Genomic DNA, 24,513 nt, shown 5'->3' with positions numbered 1-24,513 from the left:
CCTCTTGAATTTAACAAGATTCACAAGACTAAGCATTTGTACGCATCATGGTCTACAGAAAGAAAGCCAACAGGAAAAGAGGTTATCCAACATTATCAGACCTCACAGAGTGGTCAACCCACTGTGGTCATCACACTTACCTGGTGCCCACCGCTGGGTTTGGTCTCCATCGCTCCTCTGCTGGCTCGATATCTTATGCTGCACGGATATCAACATCCTGTTGATGAGGGGCACATGACCGTTGTAGCGATGACCTGCCCACCTTGCGTCATGTCAAACGTTCACATGACGCAAGGGGAGCAGGTCACCACTGCTGCCATCGATATGCCCCCCCGTCAGTCAATGTTGATATCAGCAAATCAGGGAGATGAGGAGCCAGCTGGGAAGCAATAGAGACCATATATATTACACTGATATATACCCTGCACACGTAGAGGCACTTATATTGTATTTACATTTAGTCATCGACTACTAATTGCCTGCTCTTGACATGTGCATTTGTGTTGTAATTTTTATTGATTTAAAATTTAACTTTTATTGGTTTGAAAATAATAATAAATGATGAGCAACTTATATCTAACCTACTATTTAAAACTATCTCCGGGCCTCCAGATGATGTTTCCTATTATATTATTTTTGCTACATTGACTGCAGTGGTATTATATTAGCAGTTGCTATTCAAAGGTTAGCCTTTTGGTACATACTGTCTTCTATTCAGGTACCTATTTGTACCTTTATCTTTATTATGAAATAGGCAGTGGTGGCTGATATACATTGACTCAGGCAGTTGGATACATGGGAACCGACCAGCTTACTGCTGTTTATCCAAGGCTGGTTACTGTAGCTTGTATATTGCAACATTTGCTGCTTCTGATTGCAGTATGGCTGTTCCTATGATGCTACTGCTATTCACACTGCTGTCTACTGGTGGTGCTGTTGCTATATGATCTGGCTTTTTTTATTGTCAGACTGATCGTGACAGCTTATCTTCTGTCTCAGCTGTCTATTATCTAACTGCTGGCAGCTTGCTTAGTACGCTACTGATGCTGATACCAGCAGATTGCCTGTGTGGGCTGTCACTATAATAGTCCGACACTGGGTCATAGGTATCTGGAAGTCCTGAAGCCTAAAATCTAATTACTGCCCCCCGACATGTTTCGCCATGTCCATGTATCCATGTATCCAAATTCCCATGTATCCAACTGCCTGAGTCAATGTATATCAGCCACCACTGCCTATTTCATAATAAAGATAAAGGTACAAATAGGTACCTGAATAGAAGACAGTATGTACCAAAAGGCTAACCTTTGAATAGCAACTGCTAATATAATACCACTGCAGTCAATGTAGCAAAAATAATATAATAGGAAACATCATCTGGAGGCCCGGAGATAGTTTTAAATAGTAGGTTAGATATAAGTTGCTCATCATTTATTATTATTTTCAAACCAATAAAAGTTAAATTTTAAATCAATAAAAATTACAACACAAATGCACATGTCAAGAGCAGGCAATTAGTAGTCGATGACTAAATGTAAATACAGCAATAGAGACCAAACCCAGTAGTGGGGGCCAGGTAAGTGTGATCACCACCAGAGTTAGGCCATTCTGAGAGGTTTGATATAATGTTGGGTGGCCCCTTAAATTTAGACGTGACGGACAAAATACAAAAAACACTGACCCACGGACAGTGCTAAAACACTGATGTCTGAATACACACATTAAGGCCTCATGCACACGACCGTTCCGTTTTTTGCGGTCCACAATCCACGGATCCGCAAAAAACGGAAGCCGCCCGTGTTGCCTTCCACAATTTGCGGAACGGAAGCCGGCAATATAAATGCCTATTCTTGTCCGCAAAGAGCGGAGAAGAAAAGGACATGTTATATTTTTTTAGCGGGGCCGCGGAACGGAGCCACGGAGTGCTGTCCGCATCTTTTGAGGCCCCATTGAAGTGAATGGGTCCGCAACCGAGCCGCCAAAACGGCGGCTCGGATGCGGACCCAAACAACGGTCGTGTGCATGAGGCCTTAAATGAATGAGGACGTGTGCTGTCCGTGGAGAACACGTATAGCACACGTTCGTGAAACACTGACCTGTGAATGAGGCTTTAATGGCAAAGTTAGAGGTTCTTGTGTGGGAAGGTGAATAATGACAGCCAAGCAAAACTCAAAAACGTGACTTCTGTGTAGGGTTGTCACGATACCAAAAATTTTGATTCGATTTTGATACCATAAAAAAGTATTGCGATACTCGATATCATGCGGAAAAAATAAAAACACCAAAAAATAGGCGTGCATTCCGCATTTTATGGAACGTCCGGCCCATAATAGAACCGTCTGATCCTATTTTTTGGGCGGACAGTAAAATTTAATAAAATGCCGCGCGGTTTTTGTTTTTTCCCCCCCTGTTACGGCGTTCAACGCATAGGAGATATTTTTTTATATTTTAATAGTTCTCACTTTTTCAGACGTGGCGATATGTGATGTTTATTTATGGTTTATATATTTTACATGTAAAATTGGGAAAGGGTGTGATTTATACTTAACCCCTTAAGGACCTTGCCATTTTTCACCTTAAAGGGGTTATCCCACTTTGCGTTTTTATACTTACCTGCTGCCACCGCGCGTTCACTTCCTGGATTCTGGCTGGGGGCGGGCTTCATCTTGATTGAAGTCTTCTCCCGGCCGGGCCGCGCGCTGGACTGAGCGCGCACGCTGCCGCGCATGCGCAATGTGACTTATTTCTGGCCAGTATAGTACAGAGCCGGCGTGCGCGTTCGCAGCTCTGTACTATTCTGGCCGGGAAGAAGTCACCGTCGCGCATGCGCGGCAGCGTGCGCGTTCAGGACAGCGAGTGGCCCGGCCGGGAGAAAAGAAGAAGTCTTCTGGGCAAGCGCGACCATCGGGATTTTGCGGAAGAGCGGTGGTCGTAACCAGGGGAGACCGAGTCACAACAATAAGGTAAGTGGGGATGAATTTTCTCCTAATCGGTGGGAATTTGTTAATAAAGTATATTTACAAAAATGATCACTGTCAAATCATTAACAGATTTAACAGTGATCATTATGATGGGATAACCCCTTTAAGGACCAGGCCATTTTTAGCAAATCTGACATGTGTCACTTTATGTGGTAATAACTTTAAAACGCTTTTACTTATCCAGGCCATTTTGAGATGGTTTTCTCGTCACATATTGTACTTCATGACAGTGGTAAAATTGAGTTAAAAAAATTCATTTTTATTTATAAATAAAATACCAAAAATTTGGAAAAAGTAGCAAATTTTTAAATTTAAATTTCACTACTTTTATGATAGTAATAACTCCAAAAATATTTATTACTTTACATTCCCCATATGTCTACTTCATGTCTGCATTATTTTGTGAATGCCATTTTATTTTTGGGGACGTTAGAAGGCTTAGAAGTTTAGAAGCAAATCTTGACATTTTTCTGAAAATTTCCAAAACCCACTTTTTAAGACGACCAGTTCAGGTCTGAAGTCACTTTGTGAGGCATACATAATAGAAACCACCCAAAAATGACACCCTTTTAAAAACTACACCCCTCAAGGTATTCAAAACTGATTTTACAAACTTTGTTAACCCTTTAGGTGTTCCACAAGAATTAGTGGAAAATGGAAATGAAATTTCAGAATTTCACTTTTTTGGCAGATTTTCTATTTTAATAAAAAAAATTCCAGTAACAAAGCAAGGGTTAACAGCCAAACAAAACTCAATATTTATTGCCCTGATTCTGTAGTTTACAGAAACATCCCATATGTGGTCGTAAACTGCTGTACGGGCACACGGCATTGCGCAGAAGGAAAGGAACGCCATATGGTTTTTGGAAAGATTTCACTGGGATATTTTAAGCTGCCATGTCACATTTGAAGACCCCCTGATGCACCCCTAGAGTAGAAACGCCAAAAAAAGGACCCCATTTTGGAAACTACGTGATAAGGTGGCAGTTTTGTTGGTACTATTTAAGGGTACATATGATTTTTGGTTGCTCTATATTACACTTTTTGTGAGGCAAGGTAACAAAAAATAGCTGTTTTGGCACAGCTTTCATTTTTTGTCATTTACAATGTTTATCTGACAGGTTAGATCATGTGGTATTTTTATAGAGCAGGTTGTTACGGACACGACAATACCAAATATGACAACTTTTTTTGGTTGTTTGTTTCAGTTTTACATAATAAAGCATTTTTGAAAAAATAATTTTTTTTTAGTGTCTCCATATTCTGAAAGCCATAGTTTATTTTTATTTTTTGGGCGACTGTCTTATGTAGGGGCTCATTTTTTTTCGGTATGAGATGACGGTTTGATTGGTACTATTCTAGGGTGCATATGACTTTTTGATCGCTTGCTATTACACTTTTTGTGATGTAAGGTGACAAAAAAAGCCTTTTTTTTTTACAGTTTTTATTTTATTGAAACAAAAAAGATAAATAAAAAATAATCATGTTTTAGTGTCTCCATAGTCTGAGAACCATAGTTTTTTATTTTTTGGGCGATTGTCTTAGGTAGAGTATAATTTTTGAGGGATGAGATGATGGTTTGATTGGCACTATTTTGGGGTGTGTACGACACTTTTCATGATGTAAGGTGAGAAAATGGCTTTTTCTACACCTTTTTTTTTGTTTTGTTTTTTTTACGCTGTTCATCTGAGGGGTTAGGTCATGTGGTATTTTTATAGAGCAGGTTGTTACGGATGCGGCGATACCTAATATGTCTACTTTTGTAAAAAGTTTTTTTTACACTTATCCCAATATAAGCATTTTTAAAACCGAACAAAATCACGTTTTAGTGTTTCCATAGGCTGAGAGACATATTTTTATTTTATTTTTTGGGCGATTGGCTTCGGTAAGGGCTAATTTTTTGCGGGATGAGGTGATGGTTAGATTGGTACTATTTGGGGGGGCATACGCCTTTTTGATAGCTTGGTGTTGCACTTTTAGTGATGTATGGTGACAAAAATTATTTTTTTTTAGCAAAGATTTTATTTTATTTTTTTGACGGTGTTCACCTGAGGGGTTAGGTCATGTGATACTTTTATAGAGCCGGTCGATACAGACGCGTCGATACCTAATATGTCTACTTTTCTTTTTTTCCCTATTTTTTTTATTACTTTATTTTGGGAAAACAGAGTTTTTTTTGTTTTGTTTTTTACTTGAAACGTTACTTTTTTTTTTTGTAAAACTTTCTTTTTTCACTTTATTTTTTGTCCCACTATGGAACAGGGTCTGATCCCTGTTTCAATACAGCACAATACATCTGTATTGTGCTGTATTGAACTGTCAGTGTCTTACACTGTAAGACGCTAACAGTTGCCTAGGAGACCCAGCCCCTGGCCTGATCTCCTAGTCTTCCGTAGCTGGCAGTCCCGATGCCTGTTCAAGGCATCGGGGCTGCCATAGCAACCCTCGGTTCCCAGTCACCGCAGCACGGGGACCCGATGGGGATGTACAAGTTGCCGCAAACCCCCTGTGTGCTGCGGTCAGCGTGAATACACACATTAAAATAAATGGGTATGAGTGCTGTCCGTGGAGAACACGTACAGCTCACTGACATGTGAATGAGGCTTAACTCAAGTATCTAACCAGGTATCTGAAGCCGAGCACCAACTACCAGAATGTTGTATATGCAGAAGACATGTTGCTCACCTGCTTTCTTTCATGAATCTTCAAATGCTGAGCTGCTTGTCTGCGTAGCTTTGGAGCACCAGTGGAGAAAAGAGTTGGAACTGCGTTCGCTTTTAGTTTTTGTCTTGCTCGTTTGTAGTTTGGTCCAGAAGGAATTAGTATGGAGTCACCATTCATCTCAAACATGTCCTCCTCAAAGTGCTCTGAGCAAAGAACAAAGTGCCCTGGGTTCTTTAGTAAGGTGTTTCGTACAAACTCTTGAACGTCGCCCACGTCGGTGCGGCTATGATGTACCCAGGTTTCTGCAAGAGGCAGCTCCTTGGGAAATGAGTGCATGGAGACCGCCGAGGGAAGTTTCCCACTATGGTTGGTGCAGCCATAGGCAAAACAGTGAGGCATTTCCACCTAGGAGAGACATAGCCATAAATATATACTCTAAAATGCAAAACAGCACAATAAATTCAGTTTAAACACAATTTCTAATCCAACATGAAAAAGAAAACCTATATTCAAGTCTCTAAGTGATTATTCTAACCTAATTTGGATACGTGTCTGCTTGTGGAGATCTAGTAAAAGCAGTAGGTAGATAGTTTAAAGTTAAATACCTTGAGAAAAATTCACAAAGATGAAAAATAACTTTCTTAAAATCCTATAGGGGGCAACACTGGATGTCAATGCCCAATTTCAAAGAGAGCCTTGGAGCATGAGCCTAACCTGAGAAAATAATCTGAAGATAGTCCAGTTGGTTCTAGCTGGCGGAGAGGACCAAAAAAACATCCGGTTTCTTCTTGTGGAGTTCCAGCCTATGGCCCTAACTACAGTAATGCCTCAAGGTTTAAAGGGATCTATCCAAGACCTCCCAACTCACGGTGGGTAATGATGCTTGCCTGGTCCCCGCTGCTGGATTTGTGCTCTGTTGCTCTTCCTTTTCCTGCAGCACTTAAAGGGGTTGTCCGGGTTCAGAGCTGAACCCGGACAAACCATCTATTTTAACCCAGGCAGCCCTCCTGACTTGAGCATCGGAGCAGTTCATGCTCAGATGCTCTCCTTTGCGCTGCGCTAAATAGCGCACGGCAAAGGCTCTTTTGTTTACAATAACACACTGCCCGGCGGAGGCTTCCGCCCAGCAGTGTGTTCGGTGACGTCACCGGCTCTGATGGGCGGGCTTTAGCGCTGCCCTAGCTGTTTTACTGGCTAGAGCAGCGCTAAAGCCCGCCCATCAGTGACGTCACCGGGCTCCCTGAGCAACCGGAAGAAGAGGCTTCAGCGCTCCTGCAAGGGACCTGGTACATCACTGAGTCTAAGAAAAGTTCACTTCCGGCTAAGAATGTTCTTTAAGAAAACGGGGCTTGAGAAACATGTGGAAAAGGTAGGACATGGATGTATGTTATAGGTTTGTCTGTCTTGTACTATTGTAAGGCTACTTTTACACTAGCGTTGTTTTAATCCGGCGTTCAATTCCGACACCGGAACTGCCCACCGGATCCGGAAAAACGTGTGAAAACTGATTACATTTGAATCCTGATCAGGATTTTGATCACAATGAAAAAAAGCATTGGAAAAAACGGATCCGCCATTTATGGACTTTAACTTTTTTTTCACATTTTTCGGGTTTAACATGCAAAAGCCGGATCCGGTTTAACTGAATACACAGCGCCAGATCCGGCGTTAATGCAAGTCAATAGGAAAAAGACCGGATGCGGCGTTCAGCCAAAGTGTTCAGGATTTTTAGCCGGAGGTAAAAATACAACATGCTACGTTTTTCTGAAAAGCCTGATCAGTCAAAAAGACTGAACTGAAGACATCCTGAAGGACGGACTCTCCATTCAGAATGCATGGGGATAAAACTGATCAGTTCTTTTCCGGATTTGAGCCCCTAGGACGGAACTCAGCGCCGGAAAAGAAAAACGCTAGTGTGAAAGTAGCCTAACAAAGTCCTCAATCTCGGACAACCCCTTTAAAGCAACATACGTCGATCGGAGGGGGGTACAGATGACTGCTGCAACCCATCACAGGCCAAAGCGTTGACAACTGTTCACGTAACACAAAGAGGACCAGGTCACCACTAAGGCCTGTGATTAGCTGCACTGGTCACGTGTCCTCCCGTTGATGGATTTTGATTTCAGCACATATGGATTCTGCTACCACGGACCATAACGGAATTCTTAAATAACCCGAACTTTGTACGTCGAACTTGAAACCACAAGTTTGCTCAACACTATATCCTACAAATATGTGTAATCAACTCCCATACAGACCTTTGCATCAACAAACAAACCTTGTACGTAACCTCTGCTAAGGCTACTTTCACACTTGCGGCAGTGTGATCCGGCGAACTGCCCGCCGGATCCGCCTCACAAATGCATTGCAAGAACGGATCCGTCTCTCCGCTTGTCATGCGGACAGAGGGATCCGTCTTGTATTTTTTTCCCACATTTTTACCGGTCTGCGCATGCGCAGGCCGGAAGGGCGGATCCAGCATTCCGGTATTTTAATACATTCCTATGGGGAAAAATGCCGGATCCGGCATTCAGGCAAGTCTTCAGTTTTTTTCGCTGGAGATAAAACCGTAGCATGCTACGGTTTTATCTTTTGCCTGATCAGTCAAAACGACTGAACTGAAGACATCCTGATGCATCCTGAACGGATTAGGCCTCTTTCACACTTGCGTTGTCCGGATCCGGCGTGTACTCCATTTGCCGGAGGTGCCCGCCGGATCCGTAACAACGCAAGTGTACTGAAAGCATTTGAAGACGGAACCGTCTTCCAAATGCTTTCAGTGTTACTATGGCACCCAGGACGCTATTAAAGTCCTGGTTGCCATAGTAGGAGCGGAGAGCGGGGGAGCGGTATACTTACAGTCCGTGCGGCTCCCCGGGCGCTCCAGAATGACGTCAGAGCGCCCCATGCGCATGGATGACGTGATCCATGTGATCACGTGATCCATGCGCTTGGGGCGCCCTGACGTCACTCTGGAGCGCCCGGGGAGCCGCACGGACGGTAAGTATGCTGCTCCCCCGCTCCACTTACCATGGCTGTCAGGACTTTAGCGTCCCGGCAGCCATGGTAACCACTCTGAAAAAGCTAAATGTCGGGTCCGGCAATGCGCCGAAACGACGTTTAGCTTAAGGCCGGGTCCGGATCAATGCCTTTCAATGGGCATTGATCCCGGATCCGGCCTTGCGGCAAGTCTTCAGGATTTTTGGCCGGAGCAAAAAGCGCAGCATGCTGCGGTATTTTCTCCGGCCAAAAAACGTTCCGTTCCGGAACTGAAGACATCCTGATGCATCCTGAACGGATTTCTCTCCATTCAGAATGCATTAGGATAATCCTGATCAGTATTCTTCCGGCATAGAGTCCCGACGACGGAACTCTATGCCGGAAGACAATAACGCAGGTGTGAAAGAGCCCTTACTCTCCATTCAGAATGCATGGGGATAAAACTGATCAGTTATTTTCCGGTATAGAGCCCCTGTGACGGAACTCTATGCCGGAAAAGAAAAACGCTAGTGTGAAAGTACCCTTAGTCTACTCGCGTTTTGGCTTTCAGTTTGTGAGATCCGTTCCGGGCTCTCACAAGCGGTCCAAAACGGATCAGTTTGCATTCTGATTGGAAAAGGATCCGCTCAGAATGCATCAGTTCAGTCTCCATTCCGCTTCGGAGATGGACACCAAAACTCTGCTTGCAGCATTTTTCAGATGAAACTGAGCCAAACGGATCCGTCCTGGCACACAATGTAAGTCAATAGGGACGGATCAGTTTTCACTGACACAACAGAAAACGGATCTGTCCTCCATTGACTTTCAATGGTGTTCAAGAAGGATCCGTCTTGGCTATGTTAACTCCTTAAGGACTGGGCTCATTTTCACCTTAAGGACCAGGCCATTTTTTGCAAATCTGACCAGTGTCACTTTATGTTGTTATAACTTTAAACGCTTTGACTTATCCAGGCTATTCTAAGACTGTTTTTTCGTCACATATTGTACTTCATGACACTGGTAAAATGGAATAAAAAAAATGTAATTTTTATTTATAAAAAAATACCACATTTACCAAAAATTTAGCAAAATGCGCAAATTTCTTTGTTTCAATTTCTCTACTTCTATAATACATAGTAATACCTCTAAAAATAGTTATTACTTTACATTCCATATGTCTACTTCATGTTTGGATCATTTTGGGAATGACATTTTATTTTTTGGGGGATGTTACAAGGCTTAGAAGTTTAGAAGCAAATCTTGAATTTTTTCTGAAATTTTCAAAAAACTCACTTTTTAAAAAGGGCCAGTTCAGGTCTGAAGTCACTTTGCGAGGCTTACATAATAGAAACCACCCAAAAATGACCCCATTCTAGAAACTACACTCCTCAAGTTATTCAAAACTGATTTTACAAACTTTGTTAACCCTTTAGGTGTTCCACAAGAATTAAATGGAAAAAAAGAGATACAATTTCAAAATTTCACTTTTTTGGCAGATTTTCAATTTTTATAATTTTTTTCCAGTTCCAAAGCAAGGGTTAACAGCCAAACAAAACTCAATATTTATGGCCCTGATTCTGTAGTTTACAGAAACACCCCATATGTGGTCGAAAAAACTGCTGTACGGGCACAAGGTAGGGCACAGAAGGAAAGAAATGCCATACGGTTTTTGGAAGGCAGATTTTGCTGGACTGGTTTTTTGACACCATGTCCCATTTGAAGCCCCCCTGATGCACCCCTAGAGTAGAAACTCCAAAAAAGTGACCCCATTTTAGAAACTACGGGATAGGGTGGCAGTTTTGTTGGTACTAGTTTGGGGTACATATGATTTTTGGTTGCTCTATATTACACACTTTGTGTGAGGCAAGGTAACAAGCAATAGCTGTTTTGGCACAGGTTTTTTTTTTGTTATTTACAACATTCATTTGACATGTTAGATCATGTAGTATTTTTGGAGAGCAGGTTGTCACGGACGCGGCGATACCTAATATGTATACTATTTTTTTTATTTATGTAAGTTCTACACAATAATATCATTTTTGAAAGAAAAAAAAATATAAACCATGTTTTAGTGTCTCCATAAGGCTAAGTTCACACGAACGTGCGTGACCCGTGGCCGTATTGGGGCCCGCAAATCGCGGGCCGCAATACACGGCCACAGTTCCGTGTGAATTCCGCATCACGGATGCGGACCCATTCACTTCAATGGGTCCGCTAATCCGGAATCGCGGAACGGCCGCACGGGACGGGACCCCTCGGAAGCACTACGGAGTGCCTCCTGGGGTTACGTCCCGTTGTTCTGTTCCGCTAAAAGATAGGACTTGTTCTATCTTTTCGCGGAACGGCCGGATCGCAGACCCATTAAAGTGAATGGGTCCGCGATCCGATGCGGCTGACCTACGGCCGGCGAACAAGCATTGCGGCCCGCTATTTGCGGGCCGCTTCACAGGCACGGGTCACACACGTTCGTGTGAACCCGGCCTAAGTCAGAGCCATAGTTTTTGTGTGATTATCTTAGGTAGGGTCTAATTTTTTGCGGGATGAGATTACGGTTTGATTGGCACTTTTTTGGGGTGCATGACTTTTTGATCGCTTGCTATTGCACTTTTTGTGATGTAAGGTGACAGAAAATGGCTTTTTTTTACACCGTTTTTATTTATTTTTTACGGTGTTCACCTGAGGAGTTAGGTCATGTGATATTTTTATAGAGCAGGTTATTACGGACGCAGCGATACTTGATAAGTAAAATTAAAAAAGTATACATAAGTTTTACACAATAAAAGCTTTTTTTAAAAAATAAATAAATAATATGTTTTAGTGTCTACATATTCTGAGACATAGTTTTTATTTTTTGAGCGATTGTCTTAGGTAGGTGATCATTTTTTGCGGGATGAGGTAATGGTTACTATTTTGGTGGGCATACGCATTTTTGATCGCTTGCTGTTGTACTTTTTGTGATGTAAGGTGACAAAAATATGGTTTATTTAGCACAGTTTTTATTTTTTACGGTGTTCATCTGATGGGTTAGGTCATGTGATAGGTTTATAGAGCCGGTCGATACTACAAACGCGGCGATAGCTAATATGTCAACTTTATTTTTTTAACAGTTTTTTTTTCACTTAATATTTTTGTCCCACTTTGGGACTTCAACTTTTGGGGGGTCTAATCCCCTTTACAACGCATTCCAATACTTCTGTATGGGAATACATTGGCTGTATGAGTAATACAGTGTGTATTACTCATACAGCTTCCGGCCTTTGAGATCCAGGGGGCTGGTGTCACGGGACCCCCCCGCGCATTGACCCAAGGTGCCTGCTCAATTATTTGAGCAGGCACCTTGTTCCAATCACCGCCCTTGTGTCCTTATGAGGTTAAAGGGGTTGTCTGAGTTTTGAAAAAGAAATATATAGCACTGAAAATCTGATGGGCAGCAATATATAACTAAGGTAAGCAAGTTTTATGCAAAATATATATATATATATATATATATATATATATATATATATATATATATATATATATTTCCTCATTTCCCTGGTTCTCTTCTGGCCCTTTGTTTACATGCAATAAAAACAAACAAATCTCTGCCCCTCCTCCTGCTCTGCTACGGGAGTGGCTACAAGAGGTGCCAGGAGTGACATGTCTGCCTGCTGGGAGACTCTGCAGCATGTTGTGTGTGTAGAACTACAAGTCCCAGCTGTATAATGACACTGCTAAGGGAGTGGATACAAGAGCTGCCCTGAGTGCTGAGAGAATCAACAGCAACTTGTAAGTGTAGAACTACAAGTCCCAGCTGTATAACACTGCTAATACACACAGGATCTTCCCCCTACCTTCTTGTGCAATGCTCTCTCTAGTCTGTCAGCTCCTGTGCCCAGAATTGTCACTGCTTTCAATGGGTCCGTTGAAAACTTGGCTAATGCACCGTTTGTCATCCGCATCCGTGATCTGTGGTTCCAGTACGTCAAAAAACTATAACCTGTCCTATTATTTTCGCGGAAAACTGTTCGCGGACCCATTCAAGTCAATGGGACCGCTAAAAAACACGGAGGCACACAAGATTGTCATCCGCGTCCGTTTTTTTCCTATCATTTGCATGGCAAACCTGTTTTTTTACTTTCCTTTATGTCTGGTGATCCTCCAAAAATAAAGGAAGTCACACAGAAACAGATCACAGAACAACGTAACCCCATTTTGCGGAACGGAACACAACGGTCGTGTGCATGAGGCCTAATATGGAGACTCATCAGGATAATGTGAGACAGGTGTTACAGATCCCATGAGAGAATAAGTTGTATGCCAAGATGGAAAAGTGTGTATTTGCTGTGCAGGAAGTACAATTTCTGGGTTATGTGCTCTCATCTTCAGGTTTTCGTATGGATCCCGAGAAGGTCCGTGCGGTGTTGGACTGGGATCGACCCGAAAATCTGAAAGCGCTTATGCGGTTTTTGGGGTTTACTAACTACCGTAAATTTATCTTGAACTATTCATCGGGGGTTAAACCTTTAACAGACATGACTAGGAAGGGTGCTGATATTTCTATCTGGTCTGATGCGGCATTATAGGACTTTTCTGCTGTGAAAGAATGTTTCGCTTCGGCCCCTATTCTGGTGCAACCAGACGTGTCTCAGCCATTCCTTGTAGAGGTTGACGCGTCCGAGGTAGGGGTAGGAGCAATCTTGTCGCAGGGTCCTTCCCCCAGTAAATGGCGCCCATGTGCATTTTTCACTAAAAAACTCTCGACTGCTGAAAGGAATTATGATGTGGGGGAATAAGGAATTGCTGGCCATTAAGTTGGCGTTCGAGGAATGGCGGCATTGGTTGGAAGGAGCAATTCATCCTATTACGGTAATTACAGATCACAAGAATCTGGCCTACATGGAGTCGGCTAAGCGACTGAGCCCAAGGCAGGCCAGATGGTCATTGTTTTTCACCAGATTTAACTGGGGTTAAGAACGTCAAGGCAGATGCAGGGGGCAGGGTGAGTCTAGTGACCCTAGTCCCATTTTATCTGAAGGGGTAGTCATATCCGCTCTTTATCCTGATCTCGAGGCTAGGGTGTTGGAGGCACAGGAGGATTCTCCGGACTCTTGTCCTCCGGGGAAGTTGTTTGTTCCCTCCGAATTACATCACAAGGTGTTCGAGGAACATCACTGTATGGTGCTTGCTGGGCACCCTGGGAGCAGATCGACTGTTGATATAATTTCTCACAGATTCTGGTGGCCAGGGTAGATTAAGTGTGTTGAGGACTATGTGTCAGACTGTGGTACCTGTGCACGTGCTATGGTGAAACATACTCGGCCTTCCGGATCTCTGCTTCCATTGCCCGTCCCGTCCAGACCTTGGACCCATTTGTCCATGGATTTTATCACAGATTTACTGAATTCTTCAGGAAAAACAGTGATTCTGATGGTTGTCGATCGTTTTAGTAAAATGGCACACTTTATTTAATTACTTAGTCTACCCTATGCTAAAACTCTTGCACAGGTGTTTGTCGACAACATCGTGAAACTACATGGCATTCCCTCCGATGTGGTGTCCGATAGAGGGACTCAGTTTGTTTCCAGATTCTGGAAAGCGTTCTGTACTAGTCTGGGTGTACAACTGTCCTTCTCTTCGGACTTTCATCCTCAGTCGAACGGACAGACGGAGCGCACTAATCAGAATCTGCAGACTTACTTGAGATGTTTTGTTTCAGAGAATCAGGAAGAGTGGTCTTCATTTTTGTCGTTAGCCGAGTTTGCTATAAATAACCGTAGACAGGAATCCACTGATAAGTCGCCGTTTTTGGGGCCATATGGGTTCCATCCACAGTTTGGTACATTTTCTAGTGCTCGAAATTCCAGCATTCCTGAGGAGGAACGATTTTCTTCTTCTTTGTCTTCTATTTGGCGGACAATCCAAAATAACCTGAAAAAGATGGGCAACAAGTATAAGCGTGCGGCTGACAGGAGAAGTATGAGTGGTCCGAACCTAAGAGTGGGTGATTCTGTGTGGTTGTCAACAAAAAAAACATTAAACTTAAGGTACTTTCTTGGAAGTTGGGCCCAAGATTTATTGGTCCATATAAGATCACTGCCATTGTTAACCCTGTAGCCTTCCGTCTTGAATTTCCTCAGGCTTTGAAAATGCATAACGCATTTCATAAATCGTTGTTAAAGAAATGTGTCAAACCTGTTGAGCCGTCCTCCTTACCTCCCGCTCCTGTCATGGTGGACGGAAATTTAGAATTTCAGATCAGCAGGATTGTGGACTCCCGAGTTCTCCGGAGATCCCTCCAGTATCCCGTTCATTGGAGAGGGTACGGACAAGAGGAGAGGATGTGGGTTCCAGCGACCGATGTTAATGCTAGTCGTCTGGTGAGAGCATTCCACAGAGCTCATCCTGATAAGGTCGGTCCTGGGTGCCCGGGGGTCACCCGTAGAAGGGAGGGGGGGGGGGGGTACTGTCACACCTGGTGTTAGAAGGTCTGAAAGACTGACTGCACATGAGTGATCTGACAGCCTCTTTTGGTTTCACATTGTTTGTGTGTTGCTGGTATGTCCACACCTCCTGTTCAGGTGTGGATCATGTGACCTTTACCTCTCCCTACTTTAGTCTGAATTTACCCATCACTCCTTACTCTGGATTGCTTCATTTGGTTTTGGAAGAGCTGGAGTGTGCTTCTTGTTGAAGTCCTGTTCATCCATCATCCTCAGAAGTTAAGTGTTCCGCTTGTTGCGTTTTGTATCCCCCTTCCCCCCGCTTGTTTACTAGGCCTCAGTGAGACGCTAGTTCCTTCATCAGGGAAGGAACGGGTTGTATCTGCCCTGTCATTACCTTTAGGGAATTTGAGGGTCACCAGGGTTTTCTAGGTTCCTGTGTATGGGCATCTCTACCATTGAGAGGTGCCCATACGGATAGGAGTTAGGGCCAGGAGCAGGGTTTTATAGGTGGTGACCCTTTTCCTTCCCTAGTGGTGAGGCCTAGTGTCTTTCCCCTTCCTTCTTGTTGTCTTTTGGTGTTCTCCCCTACTACATCCGTGACACCATGGAGCTGTATACACAAAACAGTAGGAGCAGGGACCTCCATTGGTCACGTCATAGATAAAAATGTATACATGTCCAGGTTGTTCTGCTGGAGATCTTCTGTACATACCCTTCTAAATATCTCACATTACGTAGCACTGCTTAAAGGGATTCTGTCATCAGGAATAACGATATGTAGATATTTATGTGTGCCCATTAGTCTTCAATGATCCCTCTGTTTATGCTCTGTGTGCCTTATAGTCTTATAAAAAGCGATCTTATTCATATGTAAATCACCTCTGTCAGGAGCCCAAGGGGGTTGTCCCACGATCTCCTGGAGCCCAGCACCGCCCATCGATCCGGATCCCAGCACCGCCTACTACTTAATTTATTCACTGCACTATCCTGACGTCATGTAATCTCTGCTGCGTAGTCTCGCACAGGCGCAGTGGACACTGTAGTCTGCGCCCGTGCGGACTACTGGCACCGCGGCTTCCACTTGTCCACTGCGCATGCATTTGGAAGCTGTAGAGCGGCCATTTCCTGTTGTCCACATTTAAGAGTCTAAAAAGACAGTCACGGGTAAAAATGAGAAACTTTTTTTTTTTTTTTTATACGTTCTGGTCCAAAAATATACCACATACAATTAAAATGTCAGTTTGGTGTAACCGCTCATATTTTTCTAGGTCGAGACGCCACCACGTGCCAGGCCCGACATTCCAGACACATGAGGTGTCCAAATCCTTCTCCTCCATGATGGAAGGAGGAAATAAGCAGCTCTGAGAATGAATTGTGATGTGTCCAGAGGCGAAAATGTTAGATAAGCAAATTATCTACGTGCGTTTTGGGCTGGAAGTGTTTCATACGGCTGAACTCCTGACACAGTGTCTCATGCTATAGACAGACATTTTTTTCCCCTCAGGCCCATCGTGGAGACATCACAAGACTCCAGAGAAAGATGCGTCAGACGACGAGGGACAACTCATGACCTGCAGAAGGAAACCATTTCACACACAAGCAGAGGAGGCGCTGAGATAACACGCTAGTTTTTTTTATTTTTTAAATACAACCGAGATATCATATGGGGTCATCTCCCTGTCACCACTGAGGTGTCCATGAGGTAGGTACTCAACTTCCCCAGGAACCAACACTGGCATGGAATATTCAATTCAACACTCCTTGCAAACCTACAGACAGTGGTGGAGTAACACGTCACTGCAGAATCTGACTATGTAGTATTTGTATCAGAGTGTTGGCATTCTGTCTCCGAAAATATAGTTTATTTTTATTTTTTGGCGAACTGTTCTCATTTCCCCCAAAAGAAAACAAAGCGACAATTTTTTTTTTAACAAAACACTACCTCCATTATGCTGAACTCCATTTAGTGCCACCAGAGGATGTAGAAAAAATTCTGTCAAACATTCACAAAAATCCCATACAAGGTTCAATATAAGACCAAAGAGGTTGTTTATTAAAAGGGGTTGTCCCGTGAAAAATATTCTACAGTTTTCAAACCAGCCCCTTAATACTTTTGTAACTGCATGTAATACATTTTTTTTGCATAGCTAGCTACTGAGTTATTCAATACGTTGTATCAGTATAGCGCCACCTGCTGTTTATTTTTTCCCCCCTCATTTCTTTGTCCTGGTCACTGAGATGGCCGCACATGCTCAGTTTCATCCTTCAACTTCCCCCTGAGCTGCGATAGGGAGAGCTGAGACACGCCCCCTGAGCTGCGATAGGGAGAGCTGAGACACGCCCCCTGAGCTGCGATAGGGAGAGCTGAGACACGCCCCCTGAGCTGCGATAGGGAGAGCTGAGACACGCCCCCTGAGCTGCGATAGGGAGAGCTGAGACACTCCCCTTGAGCTGTCAGCTTGATATTAATCTGGCAGAGCAATGAATGAGAAGATCTCTGGACACATGTGAGGTACAGGGCTGGTTCTAGCTGTGTTAGGGTGCATTCACACGTCAGTATTTTTACCTTTCCAGATAAACGTTCCTGTTTTTTGCGGATCCGAAAATCTGGATGACATGAGGATGCTTTTAGCATGTCATCCGCATTTTTGACGGATCCATTGACTAGAATGGGATGACGGAACGCAAAATCGGACAAATAGTAGGACAGGGTATATTTTTTTTCCAGGATCCGAATAACGGAACCCACGGAACGGAATCACGGAATCGGAGAGCACCATGAGTGCTGTCCGATTATTTGTGGATGCCATTGAAAATGAATGGATCCGCATAACGGATGCGGAACACCAAAACGGACGTGTGAATGGACCCTTAGAAAGAGGTTGTCATGTACTATATGATTTCTGATTTTCATTTTTTACATTAGCCTTAGGATAACCCCTTTAAGGGACTTGCAACTGTTTTAGTTGTGAAAATAGTCACAAGACTGCCTACCAGAATCCAGCAACGCAAGTGTGAAAGTACCCTAAGACGGACATGTCAGTAGAGGGGACAGGTCCTCTCTTTAAAGTCCACACCACTGATCAATTCACCCTGCAGGGGTTTTCAGCACCATGTGGATGAGATCTGGTACTGTAATACGCTGCAGATCTACAATACACAGGGAATCTGTCCTGTGCGGACGTACCCGTAAAATTCTGAAAAGGAAGACTAAGTCCTCTTTCACACGAGCGTGTCCGGATTAGGTCCGGATGCGTCCCGGTGCATTGCGGCAAACCCGCGCGAGTAGGTACGCAATTGCAGTCAGTTTTGACTGCGATTGCGTTCCATTGTTCAGTTTTTATCACGCGGGTGCAAAGTGTTTTGCACGAGCGTGATAAAAAACAATGTGGTACCCAGACCCGAACTTCTTCACAGAAGTTTCAGGTTTGGGTTCAAGGTTGTGCAGATTGTATTATTTCCCCTTATAACATGGTTATAAAAGGAAAATAATAGCATTCTTAATACAGAATGCATAGTACAATAGGGCTGGAGGGGTTAATTTTTTTTTTAACTCACCATGGTGATGGATCATGTGATGAGCGTAGTGGCGTCATCAAAGGTCCTTTAACTCACAGAAGAAGACAGAAGAGATGCCGGCTGCGCGAACAAGTAGATTAAGGCGAGTTAAAAAATTTATTTATTTTTTATTAACCCCTCCAGCCCTATTGTACTATGCATTCTGTATTCGGAATGCTATTATTTTCCCTTATAACCATGTTTTAAGGGAAAATAATAATGATCGGGTCCCCATCCCGATCGTCACCTAGCAACCGTGCGTGAAAATCGCACCGCATCCGCACTTGCTTGCGATTTTCACGCATCCCCATTCATTTCTATGGGGCCTGCGTTACGTGAAAAATGCACAAAGAGGAGCATGCTGCAATTTTCACGCAACGCACAAGTGATGCGTGAAAATCACCGCTCGTGTGCACAGCCCCATAGAAATGAATAGGAACGGATTCAGTGCGGGTGCAATGCGTTCACCTCACGCATTGCACCCGCGCGGAAATCTCACCCGTGTGAAAGGGGCCTAAGGCCACACAAACCTGGTGCCTAATATGCATACAGAATCAGCTAATTAGAGGAGATTTAAAAAAAAACTTAATTACACAGGGCGGAAATTTTTCCATAGGTAAATTGACCTGAGGTGCGGATTTTGAAATCAGCAACATGTCATATGCGGTTGCGGATTTGCAGAACACATTTCACCCTTTGCAACGCCAAGGGGGAAATCGGGGGCGAAATCCACATGAAACACAAGCTAATCCGGCAAGGAAACCCGGAGGAATCTGCACGGAAAATCCGTATAAACTACACCGCGATGTCCATGTACCCTAACGGCACCGGTACGCATTAGCACATTGTAGGCCAAACCTACAAGGAGATGCTTGGCAGCAGATGGGCCCGGCAGTAGCTCTCTCTCCAATCACTGACAGTCGGGAGAGCTAGTCCTCGCCCAAACCACAGCAACTAACCGTGTGTGGCCACTTTTTGGGGTTATTTCTCTAGGATTTGGTCCCAATACGGTCCTCTACCAGGAAGCCGATAGCATTCCAGTACAGATATGTTTTCACTGGGGAGGCTCTTCGAGAACAATGCAGCGCTCTCCATGTATTATGACAGCTGCTGACCTCTTTCCTCCTCATATGCCACCAACTGTGATAAGCTCTTGCGGAGATCAGAGTCGTCCTGCCATAGCCACACCTCGCTGGGTCCATCTGCCCGCACCACAAGCCTCGGTATAAGTCGCACACACTATGGATTCCTATGGTGACTCATACAATTACACATCATGCAGAAAACACAATTCATGCCGATAATCTGTCTTCTCACGAACTTCAGACACTGCACAAAGACAAGAGACCTGCCTGAACCCCAGCCGACTGCCCCGGGGATAAAGGGACGCCTGCTGCAACCTGCTCATCTATACCGCCGCAGACTCATCTTTGGGCCTTCCCCTTTTATCATTGTCTTAGTACATAATCTAGTAGCCTCCTTGCTAGAAGCCCTACAAGCATGCTGGCAGCTGTAGGCAGGGCGTTATAGGATTTTCTTTAAAAATACAGGGGAATGCAGACCGCAAATATGACCACGTAAAGGATGTGCCAACCCGAACCCCTGACTCTAGCAGAGCGTGGCCCTCTGACAGATGTGACATTCTTACCCTATCTATTCTATTATAACATATGCACAAAATACAAGATGAGGGAACGCCCAAAAGGATCCAACAAGTCCAACCTATCTTCTGCAAGGTGACAGTACAGTCGACCGCATTCACAGTTGATCTCATACGGCTGTCCCTAGTTTGCAATTCGAACTGCGCATGCACCGACTGTACTATCGCCAATGCATGCGCGATATTTCAGGGCCAGGCATAGGGGCAGTGTGGATGCCCAGGCCTGTCAACCACTGGGGGAGAGGTAGAGGTGAAGGGGTGCTCCGATGGGATACTCCGACTCCTGGTATCTCCACCAATCAGCTGTGTGGCTCCGTATACCACGTAGTGGTCGGTCGTGCCTGGTCACTGCAGAGCTGCTCCTGTTCAGTCACCAGGTATGACCACTAGACTGTATATGGAGGTATGTACTTTTTGTGCCTGGTTCCGGCACCGCACAGCTGATCTGCAGGGGTGCTGGGAGTCAGACCTTCATCGATCTGTTATCGATGACCTATTCTAAGACTTGGTTATCAATGGTTAAAGGGGTCGTCCCATTACAAACATGGGGTAGCTGATAAGTGTCTGATCAGTGGTGGCCCCAGTGGTCAGACCCTGTTTGAACGGAGTGGTGGTCGTGCATGTGTTCTGCCTGTCCTTTCGTGTCTATGGAGCACAAGCACTTGGCTACCTCTGGAAGCCCCATAGACCTGTATGGGATGACAGCAGGCACGCGTGACTGTCCCTCTACTGAAACAGCGGTCGGACCACCACTGATCAGACACTATCTTGTGGACAAGTGTTTGTACCGGGACATGCCCTTACAGTCTTGAAGAACCCCTTTAACTCAAAAGTCTCCTGAGAAGGAGCATAAAGAGGGTCTTCCACAGATAACATATTGCCAGGACCACCACCATAAAGGTCCATTCACACGTCCGCAAAATGGGTCCGCATCCGTTCCGCAATTTTGCGGAACAGGTGCAGACTCATTCATTTTCAATAGGGCCGGAATGTGCTGTCCGCATCCGCGTTTGCGGATCCGCACTTCCGCATCCGTGCTTCCGCAATTACGGACAAGATTAGGCATTTTCTATTATAGTGCCGGCGATGTGCGGTGCGCAAATTGCGAAATGCACATCGCCGGAGTCCGTGTTTTGCGGATCCGCAAAACACCTACGGACGTGTGAATGGACCCTAACTGCTTTTTCAGCTGTTTCCCATAGACTTACTTGGAAACCGCTCCAAACATTGCCTCCCATTAAAGTATGAGGCCAAAGCGGGGCACACGTCCCACAGCTCTTGAAGTGAAGGGATATATCAGGCAACTGCATAAAGGGCAATCCCCAATATAATGGAATCAAACAGGATCCCCTTACGTAGGAGTGTGATCCATAACATCTATTAGAAAATTGGAAAACTACAAATCCCAGCGTGCTCTGACAGCCCCCGTCTGAGCATATCTGGAGAGTTAGCAACCCAATGCAATCCATACGCTGCATCGACTGACGCTAAAAAGCATAATGGGAGTTGTAGTCCTGCAACAGATTACCAAGTCTACCAGTGCAAATTACTACATGACATTTCACAGCACTAAAAATCATGTTGGGAGTTGTAGTTTGGAAACCGCTCTCCGAAGCAATTAATCATCTGCATTTCTATACTACCTAATGCAAAAAAATAATAATAAAAGCATGCTGGGAGTTGTAGTTAGGTAGCATCTGGATAACCACAATCGCTCATCCCCCTCCCCAAAGTTCTCCCCCCTGAGCTCACCTGCTGGCTGCAGACACTCCTCTATAGACCACCCTGTGACTGGTACCACAGCAGCTCTGCCAGGTGGGGGAGGATCCAGGCTGGCTCTCTGCTGCTGTCACTCTCTGTGTCTGCACACTGTCATGACAGGTAGACCAGGGACTCCTCTGTAGTCTATACAGCCCTGCACGGGGTCAGGGGCGAGTCCTGTCCTGCAGCCTGGGCACAGTGAGAAGTCACAGAACAGCATGCTGAGAGGGCGCTTCCATCCCCGACCACGTCCCTGTTATAGCCCCGCTGTCTTCTGCGCTCCGCACAGTATTGTTGTTGCAAAAGAGACTCCAGACAGGAAACGGAAGCGAGAATTAAAAAAGTATCCAATCCCAGCGATGAACTCGTGAGAGTGACGGCTAGATGAGCCAATCAAATTCAAGGGGCGGGCCAATGTCAGCGCCGTTCGAGAACAGCGCGCACTGAACGCTCGAAATTGCTAAGCCTCTGGGGATGGATGTAGTCGGCCAATCGGAGAGCTAAGTGGCATGACGTCACAATGGGAATGCGGGGCTATGTGAGTTCTTAGGGATGATTGACAAAGCAAAGGGGGCGGAGAATATAGTGGTTTGGAGTTGTTGAGGGCGGAGCCTGGCGTTGGACCAACATAATTAAAACGTGGCCCCGCCCATTCTATTTTCCAGGCGTTGTGTGGTGCAGGGACTTTGGGCAAAGGCGGTGGAGTGATTGTTAGAGGGGGTTTCCCAGTGATGTGAGATCAGTTTATAGCTTAAAATGAATGGATATAAATGTCCACGCCATAGAGCAGTATCAGCCATTGTTATGGAGCCTGAATCAGTACTAACATTGGGGTATTTTATTGCAACCTTTGAGGTTCAGAAGATTTATCAAATCTGGTGTAAAGGAAAACTGCTTTAATTGCCCATAGCAACCAATCAGATCGCAGATTTCCCTTTTAAGAGCTCCTTTGGAAACTGAAAGGTGGAATCTGGTTGCTAGGGGCAACTAAACCTGTTGTTATTGACACCAGTTTGATAAATCTCCCCCATTGAGTCAAACATTTTTTGGGGGAATTTATCAGCCGCTGTATGCCAGTTTTCTGTGGCAAACTTTTGAGTATCCAACGTTTTGTGCAAAAATTAGCTACTTTTTATTTTTTTTATCATTTTTACCCTGCTCTCACTTACTTAGGTCATGGCCTCCCTCAAACCAACAAAGGTATTGAGAGTACTGGAGGCTCCAGCTCTTTCTCTCCTAGTTTCAAACCAGATGTGCCTTGACAATCGTTCGTCTGTATGACCGAAATGTTGTCTCATAGGCACATCTGGACTCGTATAAAAGCTAACAATAACAAGAGAATTTCCAAAATTTTATGTACCCTTGGATTAAATACCGTATTTTTCGGACTATAAGACGCACCCAGAGGAGGAAAAATAAGAAAAAATACTTTTCATCAGACCCCCATGAGCCTCAAATTTATTTTATGCACTTATATAGCGCTACTATATTCCACAGCGCTTTACAGACATTATTGTCAGCTGTCCCCAATGGGGCTCACAAGCTAAGGCCTCTTTCACACTTGCGTTGTCCGGATCCGGCGTGTACTCCACTTGCCGGAATTACACGCCGGATCCGGAAAAACGCAAGTGTACTGAAAGCATTTGAAGACGGAACCGTCTTCCAAATGCTTTCAGTGTTACTATGGCACCCAGGACGCTATTAAAGTCCTGGTTGCCATAGTAGGAGCGGGTATCGGGGGAGCGGTATACTTACAGTCCGTGCGGCTCCCGGGGCGCTCCAGAATGACGTCAGAGCGCCCCATGCGCATGGATGACGTGATCCATGCGATCACATGATCCATGCGCTTGGGGCTCCCTGACGTCACTCTGGAGCGCCCGGGGAGCCACACGGAAGGTAAGTATGCTGCTCCCCCGCTCCCCGCTACACTTTACCATGGCTGCCAGGGCTTTAGCGTCCCGGCAGCCATGGTAACCATTCAGAAAAAGCTAAATGTCGGCTCCGGCAATGCGCCGAAACGACGTTTAGCTTAAGGCCGGATCCGGATCAATGCCTTTCAATGGGCATTAATTCCGGATCCGGCCTTGCGGCAAGTGTTCCGGATTTTTGGCCGGAGCAAAAAGCGTAGCATGCTGCGGTATTTTCTCCGGCCAAAAAACGTTCCGTTCCGGAACTGAAGACATCCTGAACGGATTTCTCTCCATTCAGAATGCATTAGGATAATCCTGATCAGGATTATTCCGGCATAGAGCCCCGACGACGGAACTCTATGCCGGAAGACAAGAACGCAGGTGTGAAAGAGCCCTAAGTTCCCTATCAGTATGTCTATGGGATGAAACCCACACAAACACAGGGAGAACATACAAACTCCATGCAAATGTTGTCCTTGGTTGGATTCGAACCCAGGACCCCAGCATTGAAAGGTAACAGTGCTAACCACTGAGCCACCGTGCTGCCCACTGCCCCAGATCAGACCCCATCAGCC

The 24,513-nt window shown here is 44.8% G+C and overlaps 1 protein-coding gene across 2 annotated transcripts in view; it reads right to left on the bottom strand.

Moving 5' to 3' along the window:
* The window catches only part of LOC120977561 (zinc finger protein 436-like), a 39,221-nt gene extending 16,882 nt beyond the window's left edge, over window positions 1–22,339 (bottom strand). For both annotated transcript variants that reach the window (XM_040405557.1, XM_040405558.1), the window contains exons 1-2: window positions 22,020–22,339; window positions 5,667–6,050 (exon numbers count right to left, since the gene is read on the bottom strand). In XM_040405557.1, coding sequence (XP_040261491.1) covers window positions 5,667–6,044 — 378 coding nt within the window. In that variant the 5' untranslated portion in view covers window positions 6,045–6,050; window positions 22,020–22,339. The remainder of the gene's footprint in view (window positions 1–5,666; window positions 6,051–22,019) is intronic.
* Between the last annotated feature and the right edge of the window lie 2,174 nt (window positions 22,340–24,513).

Source organism: Bufo bufo, chromosome 8 (assembly GCF_905171765.1).
Source record: "Bufo bufo chromosome 8, aBufBuf1.1, whole genome shotgun sequence".
Lineage (NCBI taxonomy): Eukaryota > Metazoa > Chordata > Amphibia > Anura > Bufonidae > Bufo > Bufo bufo.
Note: the sequence above shows the minus strand (reverse complement) of the source record. Positions and strands in the feature narration are given on the sequence as shown.